This window comes from Tarenaya hassleriana, unplaced genomic scaffold (genome assembly GCF_000463585.1).
Source record: "Tarenaya hassleriana unplaced genomic scaffold, ASM46358v1 Cleome30, whole genome shotgun sequence".
NCBI lineage: Eukaryota > Viridiplantae > Streptophyta > Magnoliopsida > Brassicales > Cleomaceae > Tarenaya > Tarenaya hassleriana.
The window spans coordinates 981,996-994,692 of record NW_010966178.1 but is presented as its reverse complement, the minus strand read 5'-3'; the positions used below and the strand labels follow the sequence as shown (position 1 = coordinate 994,692).

General features: G+C 34.6%; 1 protein-coding gene across 1 annotated transcript; it reads left to right on the top strand.

Annotated features, from left to right (window-relative positions):
* The first annotated feature begins 5,722 nt into the window (after window positions 1-5,722).
* LOC104820366 (probable LRR receptor-like serine/threonine-protein kinase At1g51810) lies at window positions 5,723-12,255 on the top strand. Its single transcript, XM_010550789.1, has 13 exons — window positions 5,723-5,860; window positions 5,980-6,496; window positions 9,038-9,519; window positions 9,590-9,725; window positions 9,867-9,938; window positions 10,034-10,105; window positions 10,202-10,282; window positions 10,360-10,541; window positions 10,620-10,825; window positions 10,886-11,012; window positions 11,135-11,200; window positions 11,278-11,467; window positions 11,696-12,255. The coding sequence occupies exons 1-13, from the start codon at window positions 5,794-5,796 to the stop codon at window positions 12,087-12,089; spliced, it is 2,592 nt and encodes an 863-aa protein (XP_010549091.1). The 5' UTR covers window positions 5,723-5,793; the 3' UTR covers window positions 12,090-12,255.
* The last annotated feature ends 442 nt before the right edge of the window (window positions 12,256-12,697 follow it).

Sequence of the window (12,697 nt, the reverse complement as noted above, 5' to 3'; positions counted from 1 at the left end):
TCGTGTTGTTCGTCGTTTATGATGTTTTGAGTGCGCTCTTCGCACCACATCATTTTTGCTTCCATGAGAGATATGTTCTCTTTGGTTTTTATAGCCTGTGAGATTAGTTTGTTGTGTATACCATCCAAAAATCCAAGAAAAGTATAGAGTTTACGTGTTTCGATGCTTAGATCGGGATGAAACTCCTTGATTCTATCCCAAACGCCCTTGAACGCTTCGTCTCTTTGTTCTTCAAGCATATTACTCCATGCATTTTGGAGTAGCTTGAACTTCCAAATGTATTCAAAGGTAGCTATGACCTTGAAATTTTCATATGATAATTGATATATCATGTTTCTCTCCTCTTTCGATTTTGATTTTTCAAGAGGGATATAGGATTTTTTTTATGTTTATGCAGCGGAAATAAAAATGAAGGTCATTATGGCTTTTGAGGCTCTGATACCATGAAAGAATTTTAGATTAAAGATTGAAAAACAAAGAAGATAATGGATGATGATGGTGAATTGAGATGACAAGAACACGTAAAGGTTTAGAATTGAGACTTGATCATCTTATTATTAGATAATGCAGTCACATACATATAGAAGAGTCCATGAGAATGCATAGAAGGAAAGAACAAAATACATGGAAAAATAAATAAAATCAAACGGCTATAAATCTAGAGCAAATCGGTAATTCGATCAATCTATCCAAGTATGGTAATATTGGTTTGTTGCTTGGTTTTCTTCCAATCACCTCATGGCTCTTTGAGTGATATGGCAAGTCCTAGAGCTTTCCTTTAACGTGTTGCAATCTTCGTTCCATCGTCTAATTGGATTTTACATTCTTGGTCAATATATTTATGTAACATGCATGCAAAGTTATCCTCCCACGTGCAAATGTTCTTGCGGTTCCTTTTACTCGTCAACACGAAACTATACACATCGTTCTTCTCTTTCATCCATCCCGTCATTCGATACCTATACATAAAAACGAATCGAAACCACGTTGATGATTTCCATTTAGGCATCAAACGGGTAGATTATAAGAGAGATTTGACTCGGAACCGCAATGAGCGATGATGTGTGTGCGTTGCTCTCGGATCCGAATGATTTCAACGATCTGATAGCCGATCACTTTTGCCTGAAAATCTTCCTCTAATATGAAGTATGAACCATCGGTGGTCTACAACCGTTGTGCAAAATACTCCAACCCTTTTCTAATTAATGTGAGTTCATTTTGTTTTAATATTATACATATATATATATATATATGTGTGTGTGTGTGTTGGAAAAAGGAAAGGTACACCAAATATGGTAAATCTTGACATACATACTTTGTGCTGTTTCGGCGGCCATTTTCAATCTTGTCGTCCAACTCAATGTTTCTCGAGGTTTTCATGAACCAACGCATTTTATGAGTCCTGTTTATTAAATAATTTTAGGATAATATATAGCCGTATAAATAGACATTCAAAAGTTTTTTTAATTTATATTTTTTTAATCAGCGCATTATACAACGAGAGACGAAAAACAAAAGGAAAAATTCCAAAAAAATTATTCAACATTCGAGTAGGCATTATATAAAAAATACCCTCCATTTACTATTTTGACTTCAAGACATATCCTTCTTAAGTTTTGATCCTATGACCCATGTGACCCGAAATATAATTTTGGTCACATTGGTCATAACATTAAACTTTTAATATTTTTATCAAATGATTAGTGAGATATATAAGATATGAATATAATGAATGGGTGTGGTCATCATAAATTTAACGTTATAACCAATGTGACCAAGATTATATTTGGGGTCACATGGATCACAGGGTCACAGTTGAAGAAATGTATGTCTTGAAGTCAAAATAGCAAATGGAAGGTATTTTTTATAATGCACCATTCGAGTGTTACTAACAAATTAATATCGATTTTTTTAGATTTCTAAAATAAAAATGAATTACTCGTTGATAAAAAATACTAAACTTTTAAATTTTGATAAAACAAACTCATCCACGTTAAATATCATTAAATCAATTGACGAATGATATGATGTAATGAATGACGTGTGCTGATTTTATACCACGTCATCTGATTTCTTTTCACATCAGATAAAAAATTAATAAAAAATAAACATAATTTTAAAAATAAAATAAGATTATAAATATATCAAAATAATAAAATTAAAATAATATATACAATATATATGTAATACATATATATACAAATATATATATATATATATATTAAAAAATAATATAATTATCTTAAACATAATTAAAAATAATAAAATATAATAAAATATTTACAAATTCACATATATCTATGTACAATTCTGATAATGATATAGAAAGTTATTAACAAAATAATATTATTATATTAACATAACTTGAATTTAAAAACAAAAATTATATCCAAACTTACGGTAAACCGTACCTCTTTAAAAAAAAACTATTTTATATTTGATATCTACGATTGAATATAACTTGTTCAGAAGTTAGAACGGATGTGTTTAATCGGAACAATGGTATTTCAAACTTTGACACTTCATCATGTTGGTATTTTAGAGTAAACGGTTGATTGATTTTAATCTTTCATGGGATTCATGATGCACGTGTATTACGAGTATGGTGGAGGAGTAAAATACTTGTAAAAGACGTGTCGTGAATTGGTTTAAAGTGTTATGATTCGTCGGAAAAGGTTACGTTTGGTTTAGAACGTGAAAAATGATCTCAGAAAAAATGAGAGGGCAGCTCGAAAATATGGACGGGCGGCCTGAACGACGAAAACTTCCGAGTTTTCATGTCTTTTCGGCGTTTTGGTGTTTATAAACACACTAGAGACCATATAACACGAAGAATAAGATAAAAAACACGAATTTATGATAAGATCCAAGTGATTTTATGAGAGATTTGAGTGTTCTTGCGGATAGTTTTCCTGCAGAAAAACTATCGCAAGGGTCTTTTCGTTTTCGGTTAAACAAGGTTATGTTTGATGATTGTCGGAAGGGTAAACCGAAATCATTATCGCTTCATTGTATCTCAAAAGTGTATACCTGTAATCCATTTACCCGGTAGGGATGGAATAACGCTTTTAGGAAAGTGTATCACGCCTTGAAGTCATATCCGGTTCCCTACTGTTTCATACGTATTTTGATAGGTTGAAGACAGGATTATCAGATCAGATTGAAGTCGTCGTCTTACCGGATACGTATGAGTATTTATTATTTATTTAAACTCGTACAATTTATCTAAAAGCGTTATTTGGGATCTATGACTTCATGGTGATAATGAAGCGGAAATACTTGTAAAGTGTACTCAAAATTTCGGTTAAATCTGTGGATAGAAAACTGATCATGTTTATGATCGGTGGATATCAGATTTCAACGGTTCAAGTTGAAGATATTGGAAATATATCGAACATGGTGTTTTGGACATAAAGAGAAAACTTTATATTGTCTTATGTCTTGTTGGTTGAAAAATCGACGGTAGATCTTTCTTCGATTGCGATTGTAAAGACGTTTTTCGGTTTGAAAAATGAAAGTATATTATAGTTTGGTCTAAACTATAATGTTGAAGACTTTCGAAAAAAGAAAGTTTTTATTTCTATAAGTTAATCGCAAAGAATAAGATCTTTGGAAATGGTATGTATATATTGTACAATGATGAAAAGACATACATGTTAAATCATAGCTATGTGGAAAAATGTTTGTATGTCAGTTATTTTGTGCAAAGGAAAAGGTTGACGGAATATGTCAATGTTATGTTGCACAAAATAGTTTAGGGGTGGAAATAAAACCTTATTGTTGATTACAAATAAAATGATCTCTACTCAACATCTAATACAACGTTAGAGCTTGAGTTCAAAGAGTTAAACCTTTTATCTTGCGATTGAAAGCACGCAAATAAAAATCATCCCAAGGTCGGTGCTTAGAATGCAACGTAAAGGAGGTTGGAGGTTTTCCTTAATAGATCTTTTGAAAAAGTGTCGAGTTGCACGACATGATTTTTGTTAAAAGATCTACCTATATGAATGCGAAGTTTGGCCGTTCAAAAATGCTTTAAGGTTTGGCATTTGTGCATTCATGAAGGGGATATGGACACATGGCCATATAAAAGTGTCAAGGTAAATAGAAAAATGATCTCAGAAAATATGGGAGGGGAGCTCGAAAATATGGGCGGGCGGTCTGTTTTTTCTGAGGGATAAAGCTCGAATAAACGGGCGGTAGCTCTAATAAACGTGCGGGTAGCCCGTTTTTTCTGAGCATCCGTTTGAACGAAAAGTTGCGACCGAACGACCAAAACTTCTGAGTTTTCATGTCTTTTCGGCGTTTTGGTGTTTATAAATACACTAGAGACCATATAACACGAAGAATAAGATAAAAAACACGAATTTGTGATAAGATCCAAGTGATTTTATGAGAGATTTGAGTGTTCTTGCGGATAGTTTTTCTGCAGAAAAACTGTCGCAAGGGTCTTTTCGTTTTCGGTTAAATAAGGTTCTGTTTAATGATTGTCGGAAGGGTAAACCGAAATCATTGTCGCTTCATTGTATCTCAAAAGTGTATTCATGTAATCCATTTACCCGGTAGGGATGGAATAACGCTTTTAGGAAAGTGTATCACGCCTTGAAGTCATATCCGGTTCCCTACTGTTTCATACGTATTTTGATAGGTTGAAGACATGATTATCATATCAGATTGAAGTCGTCGTCTTACCGGGTACGTATGAGTATTTATTATTTATTTAAACTCCTACCCATCAAATTTAAGGATAAGTTTGAATCACAAAATTAAAAATATTTGTTTTTTGTTGTTTTGAAAACTTTTGTTATTGATGTTAGAAAATGAAAATAAAACCTCCCAAGGTTTGGAAAAGAATATGAAAAGTGCTAGAAGACTTCAAAAGTTATTGGAAATGGTGAACAGTAAGTAAACACATCCAACATTCAATTGGGGAAATCATCAAAAAAAATAATCTGCATTTAATTTAAAATAAAAATAAAAAAACCCAACGTCTTAACTCAAGAAATGTAATATTGTCTAAAGGATCGTCCACGTGGCGAAGGTGAGCATCACACATTCGGTGATTGTAGATAAGATGCAGACGGGATTTGGCATTCCTTCTTACATTATTTGTAGTTAACCCAGTCTTCACTCTCAAACCACTAGGAGACGAATCATAAGTCGGTCAACGGGCCCACAGTTGGATAACGAAGTCAACGGCATCGACTTGGAGGAAAGGCCAATAATTGTTGTTGTTGTTGTCCTTTGCAAAATCTTACAAACCATGTCGATATTAGTTGGTACCTTTGGTTAATCGTATTAATGCTATTTAAAATCTATTAATCTCTCCATTCGCCAATCATTCGGGTTTTATTCCAAATACATAAGCTACAAATTCAGATTTATTAAATTCTCTTAAAATCTGGTCTTGATTTGAAACATTCGTAAATTGAATTGGTTATCATCCTGATTCGTGATAAAGTCCTGACTCAGATTCTATTGAAAGTTTTTTTTGGATAACCGAATATCTTGAACTAAAATCCAGATAAATTTTGGTATAAAAAATCAGTCATATGATTTGGATTATTGGATTTCTCCCTAGATTTGAGGTTTAAATTTGAGGACAGTCGTTTTACATTTCAATTTTACCGATTGAAGAATCTAATTTTGGCTCGCGTTTACGTATTAATTCATTTGATTAAAATATGCAATTATTTAGCCTTTTTTTTTTCCAAAAAAAAGTTAGTAAACTCTCTCTCCCTCCGTACATAAGTATAATACGAGCATTGAATAACATACAGACGCTGTCCGAACATGAAGATTCATCTACTTCTCCTTCTGTCCCTCGGATGCGTTGCTGCTCATGCACAGTCCCAAGAAGGTTTCCACACATGCCCCTGAATCCTTAATCCGGGTTTTTTTTTTGTGGAATCATTTATAATCTTTTTTTGTGAAAAATATTAATGGGTTGTATATGCCTTTTTTCCCGCGGAAGAACAGGGTTCTTGACGTTGATATGTGGTATGACGCCAGAGAACTACACTTACACAGATCCAACGACGAATGTAACAGTGATTTCAGACGCTGCGTTCATCGACAGCGGAGAGAGCAGGACGACCACTCAGGCGACGTTTCTCAGAAGCTTTCCACGAGGAAGACGGAACTGTTACGATCTGGATGTCACGAGAGGAAGGAAGTACATGGTCGGGGCAAAGTTTCTGTACGGAAACTACGACAACCGGAACGAGAAGCCGACATTCGATCTGCACATCGGACCAAACAAATGGGATACTGTGGATATGGAAGAAACAGGAGTTAGTGTTGCCCGGAGTAAACAGATCGTTCATGTCTCGACATCGAACGTTCTGCAAGTATGCCTTGTTAAGACAGGAACCACTACGCCATTCATCTCGTCCTTGCAGCTACGACCGCTAAGCAACGATGTTTACGACACCGACAGCCCCAACGTGTCTTTGGTGACCTTAAACCGGTTTCATTTCGGCAACAATCTCATAAGGTATTTTACATTTCTTATCTTACGAAATGTAAATTATATATATTTTTATAAAAAAATAGAGATTTTATACAAAATGAAATAGAATACATTTGGAGATATCCGAAATTTAGATTAGTCACCCAATCGGAGCTGGTGGAATGGTATAACCAATTGAAAAGGATAAGGCCCTTCCCATCTCCGATGTCCGAGAGACCGTGAGGAGAAATGATGCAATTTAATTGCATCAAAGCTGTCTTCTGTCTCAGGGTTTGGAACGAAGGTTCATTGAATCAATCCGGAAAAAAAGTAAATAATGGACCAACTCAGTTCGTATCACATCTAGTGGAGGAATATACTATACTCTGCATATTAAATCCTATACTTTCATTTTATATTAATTAAATCTTAATTAATACTTATTTTTTATCCTAAAAACTTTGTACAATTAGATTCTCTCCAAAAATACTTATACTTTACATATCTTGACAATTTAAATCATATACTCATTTTTTGTCCTAAAAAACTCTTTACAATTAGATTATCTCCACAAAATTCACGTACTTTGTACATATGAACCAAAATAACACCATCATAAAAATCGATAGATGTTCATACATAATATCACAAAAAATAATCTTACGTATGATAAAAAATGATAGTTATCGACACATTGCATATTATGGCTATTTAAATCATTTACTTATTCTCCCAAAAATATTATCTCTGAAAAATCCTCCAAAAAATTCATATACTTTATATATTATGGTCATTTCAATCATGTACTTATTTTTTATCAAAAAAAATCTGTACAATTAGATTTTCTCTAAAAAATATTTTGTAGGTCAAAATAACACTGTCAAAATTATACATATTATGTCATATCAATGTTATTGAATGACTCTTTTTTATCATAAGTAAGATTAATTTTTGTGATATTATATATGACCATATATCAATTTTTATGATGGTGCTATTTTGATCTATATATACAAAGTACAAGAATTTTATGGAGATAATCTAGTTGCACAAGTTTGTTTAGGATAAAAAATGAATATAGGATTTAAATTGACATAATATACAAAGTATATAAAATTTTTTTAAGATAATCTAATTGTATAAGATTTTTTAGGATAAAAAATAAATATAGTGTTTAAATTGAGACAAAATGAAAGTATATGATTTTTTTGGCCATTTATCCAAAAAAATTAAATAGCCATAAAGATGGACCGAAACTGTTGTTCCTCAAATCCATCTGAAAGAGTGAATCTCCACTGCATTCTAACCTTTGAAAGACAAGAGAAAAATAAGAACACTGTTTTGATTTAAAAATAAATGAACATGAACGGAGGTTTTCTCTAAAAACAATGTACGCACACACATTCATTTATTCAACCATAACATAAATAAATTGTCGGGATAATCGTATATAAATACTTGAACTTTTACGAAATTTCTAAATAAATATCTGAACTATAAAATTCCCAAATAAATATTTGAGCTTTTCAAAACTTCCATATAAATATCCAAACTTTTAAAAATTTGACGACGTTAATCGACTGAATCATCAATTTTTATCGGATACCGTTATAAATTAAACGACCTTAATGGATTTTGATTTTATTTGAAAAATTTTTAAAAGTCTGCGTATTTATATGGAAGCTTTATAACCACCGTTTGACTATGTCAAGACACGAAATAAATTACGGGGAATACCAATAGTTACTTCAGGTCAAAGGACAAAAGTGAGATATTATAATGACGTCGGGTTTAATTCATGACCATGAACTGAGCATCATGTGGGTCAGTCAGTCACACGTTCCAAACGTGCACTTGTGACTGTATCACATATCCAATACGTCATACATACACATCACACTAGTCTTCATTTATTATCGTTCCCACGATAATAACTGACTAGAACATCTAGTATTATTCCAAATAATTCAAAGGGAAAAGTTCATGCATTTATTTGAGAATTTTATAGTTGAAGTATTCATTTAGTAATTTTATAAAAGTTCAGGTATTTATATACGATTATCCCTAAAATGTCTAAACAAACCCTATCCTATGACTGAAATCATTTTTGATATCAGTCTTTTACCGCTTCATGCGCTAATCCAATGATGAGAAGAGAGATTAGTCAGAGTATATAAGCATTAAAGATGTCGTTTTATAATTGAACATCGTTCATGATACCTCGTTATCAATCCAAAAACAAATGTCTGGAAACACATATGGAATACAAAAGTTACAGCGGTTACTAGTGAAGTTACATAATTAACAACTGAAACACAACTGCTTAAACCGGCTTCTTCTTGTCCAGCCTTTTTTTTTTTGGTCAAACCTTGAGACAGAACCAACAAAAACCATGAAAAAAGTTATTCATAATGGATTGTGAGAAATCCTATATCGACGTAGAGCACCAACCTGTAAGGAGCTGGTTGGATTGTCCTAACCAGACGATCAAACCTATATATATATATATATATATATATCATGGATTCAAATCTGTACCTTTGGAGATTCTTACGAATATTAGAATTGTTCTTTTTGTTTTTTCAGGTTCCCTAATGATAGATTTGATCGTGTTTGGTCACCACTATTACCTCCAAGTATCTGGAATGTTTTGAAAACAACACATAACGTCAACACTTCTGGAATGTACAACCCACCAGAAGTGGTGATGCAAACAGCCGCAACACCTAAGAATGCGAGTCTCAAATTCGGTGTTTTTTTAAGGCTCGCCGATCCAACTCAGGAGTTTCGAGTTTATATGTATTTCGCTGAAATCGAAGAGCTAAAACCCGACGAGACAAGAGAATTCGACATCGAATTGAACGGATTTCATTTCTATGGACCGATAAGGCTAGAGAAGTTTCATGCTCAGACAATAAACTTAACAGTGTCTCAACGTTATTGTAAGGATGGTTACTGTGAGTTGGTACTGAGGAAAACCTCCACCTCTACCCGCCTACCCATTCTCAATGCTTTTGAGGTTTACTCTCTCGTGAAGTTCCTACAGCCAGAAACGGACCAAAACGAAGGTATGTATGTGTGTATACATATATGTGTGTGTGTGTGTGGACACTAAAAAACACATAATGAAATGTTCAGTTGAAACCATGAAGAGGATAAAGAAAACTTATGGACTGAGAATGGAGAGTTGGGAAGGGGACCCTTGTTCACCTCTTCAACTCATGTGGGATGGTCTCAGTTGTACCTCCCAACAGCCTCCGTCAATCACTTCCTTGTAAGTTTTGCATCCAATATATGCCATGAAACAGTGCCTATATATATATATATGGACCGACATCGCTCTGTAATATAACAATATGCATTTCTAAAACGTTTTATGTAAATATGTTGCATGGTTACCCAATGGAAAAACTAGGAATTTATCCTCAAGCGGCCTCGAGGGAACAATATCTCCGTGGATTCAGAACCTGACACGACTGAAAGAACTGTGAGTCTTCTTCGTCCTTCTCTATTTCACACTCTACTTTAAAAATCAACGGTCCGATTCGATATATTTTTTTCTTTGTTCCGATGAAATGAAAGGGACTTGTCAAACAACACTCTAAGAGGAGGAATCCCCGAGTTTCTCGCTTCAATGGCATCGTTGTCTATCATGTAAAGCTCTATATGCATCAAACATATTTTCTTTCTCTATGATATTTTTAATTTCAGCTTCTGATGTTTCATTCACTCACTCTCATATCCCAACAGAGACTTGAGAAATAACAAGCTTAGTGGTTCAGTTCCTCGGTCCCTCCTCATTAAAGCAAGGAACGGGTCATTGTCACTACTGTAAGAGGTTTTTCGCTTCGACAATGGATGGCAATAGGATATTGTTTATGCATATAACGATTCAGAAATGATCGCAGAATCCAAGGGAACCCGGATATCTACTGTCGGTCGGATGTGTGCAAGGACCGACATCTTCAGAACAAATCCGAGGCGCGAAGAATTACTATACCAACAGTGGCATCGGTTGCTTCAGTGTTTGTTTTGTCAGTTGCTTTGGCAATCTTTATCATCTACAGAAAGAGATCATCTATCAGAAAAGGTATGTACCATCACGAGCTCTTCTCTACCTACAAAAATGAACGGTTTTGTTGGAAAAGATCAAGTTTCTTTTATATAGGTGCAAGACCAACGACGGAAATAATTCAGACGCAACGGAGATTCACTCGTTCCGATGTCCTAAAGATGACAAACAACTTGGAAAAACTTCTTGGAAGAGGAAGATTCGGTGTTCTTTATCAAGGCTTTCTGAACGAAACCGAACAAGTTGCGGTGGAAATTCTTTCAGATCCGACATCTCTTGATCTAAAGCAATTTAACGAAGAGGTAAATTCATTGCGGGGTTTTCCCCCCTAAATTTTCAGAGTTTTGAGTATTTGGTATTAGGTTGAGCTTCTTCTGAGGATCCACCACAAGAATCTCGTTCACCTTGTCGGTTACTCCAACGAAGGAGACGACTTGGCTCTCATCTACGAGCACATGGCTAATGGGGACTTGAAACATTATTTGTCGGGTAATGATATAAATCAAAACATCTTATACATCTTTAACATTATCTTAGGACAAAATAAAACTGGAACAAGGGAAGTCGATGATTATATATGAAAATTATCGGTGGTATATATATACTCACAGGAGAAGATGAAGGTGAAACCTTGAGCTGGGTGAGCAGGCTGAAAATAGCAATGCAAGCAGCAGAAGGTATTTGATTCGAGAAAACGTTATATATGAAGGCTTTGGCATATGTATTCCAAAACTAATTTTAATAAACAAAACAGGATTGTTGTATCTGCACAAAGGATGTGATCCACCAATGGTTCATGGAGACATAAAGACTTCAAACATTGTCTTAGGCGAACATTTCCAGGCTAAAGTTGCAAACTTTGGACTTGCAACATCTCGTGGAACTCAAACCGAAAGTCTTACCTCGTCTCATCTTGCTGGGACACCCGGTTACATCGACCCCGAGTTAGTACATTTATTAAAAATTTCACTACAACAAAATGATTCCATTGCCAACTCACTATTCTTTAGGCTTCGTGTTAAGGTTCATGCCAAAAGTGCGACTCTCTGTGAACCATCACCTTCGTATTGTTTATTACAGAAAATTTATGATGGATTTTTATATAGAAAATGTAGTTAATGTGACCAAATCTCCTCTCACATTATGTTTTTTTTACGGGTTTTACTTGGCAGGTATCAGAAGACAAGTTGGTTAACTGATAAGAGCGATGTGTATAGTTTTGGAGTTGTTCTTCTAGAGATGCTCACAAACCAACCGGTTCTCGACCAAACCAGAGAGGGGGAACATATTAGCGAGTGGATCCAACGCATGCTAGAGAAGAAAGCGGACATTGCAGAGATTGTGGATCCGAGGTTGCAAGGAGAGTATAGAAGTAGTTCTGTCTGGAAAGCACTCGAGTTGGCGACAGCTTGTGTGAGCCTATCCTGCAACAACAGGCCGAGCATGTTACATGTGGTGGCCCAACTAAGTCAGTGTTTGGCCGTCGAAACATGGACAGGTCGTGAGGGTCAAGCCTTCGGATCAAACAGTGGCCCTTTATCTACGAGCTTGACCATCCCCAGATGAGTTGCACTATATGTATACTATGCTTGACAATTTGTATTTACCAAAACGGACTCATTTGATGTCAGATGCTAGAGATTCGATGCCTCTAATGCATCGATCACAACGAAAACATCGCAAAAGTTTCCATTATCAACTCAAGAACAATACCATTTTACAACCTGTTTAATTCGCTCAGATGTTTATATAGTTACCTGTTGGTTTCTTTGCAAACCCGGACAAAAAAAAAACATGCTTTGTTTTATTCTATAACCAAAAAAAAGAAACCGAATTTCAGATATCTTCTTTGAGTTTTGAGTCACACTCCTATAACAATTATGAAAAGTGACTTAATTAATACTAACATCATTGTTTTATTTATACAAGTGAGTTTAACCTAATACAACTATATAATATTATACATATACCCTCTAAATGCCCCCTCAAGGTGGAGCACCGAATATGACTCCAATCTTGATGAATAATTCATGAAAGAGAGTACTCGAAAAGGCTTAGTGAGAGCATCGTCAAGCTGGTCTGCCTTAGAAATGTGAGTAACACGAAGATAACCACTTTCAAAAAAGCCCACGGTAAAAGAAGTAGTCCAATGCAATGTGCTTTATGCGAGAGTG

Bases quoted from the DNA above. Each gene is read 5' to 3' on its own strand.
- LOC104820366 (XM_010550789.1), top strand. From the start codon at position 5,794: ATGAAGATTCATCTACTTCTCCTTCTGTCCCTCGGATGCGTTGCTGCT. The intron at 9,939-10,033 runs GTGAGTCTTCTT...ATGAAATGAAAG, and splicing joins CTGACACGACTGAAAGAACT to GGACTTGTCAAACAACACTC. The intron at 10,542-10,619 runs GTATGTACCATC...TCTTTTATATAG, and splicing joins GAGATCATCTATCAGAAAAG to GTGCAAGACCAACGACGGAA.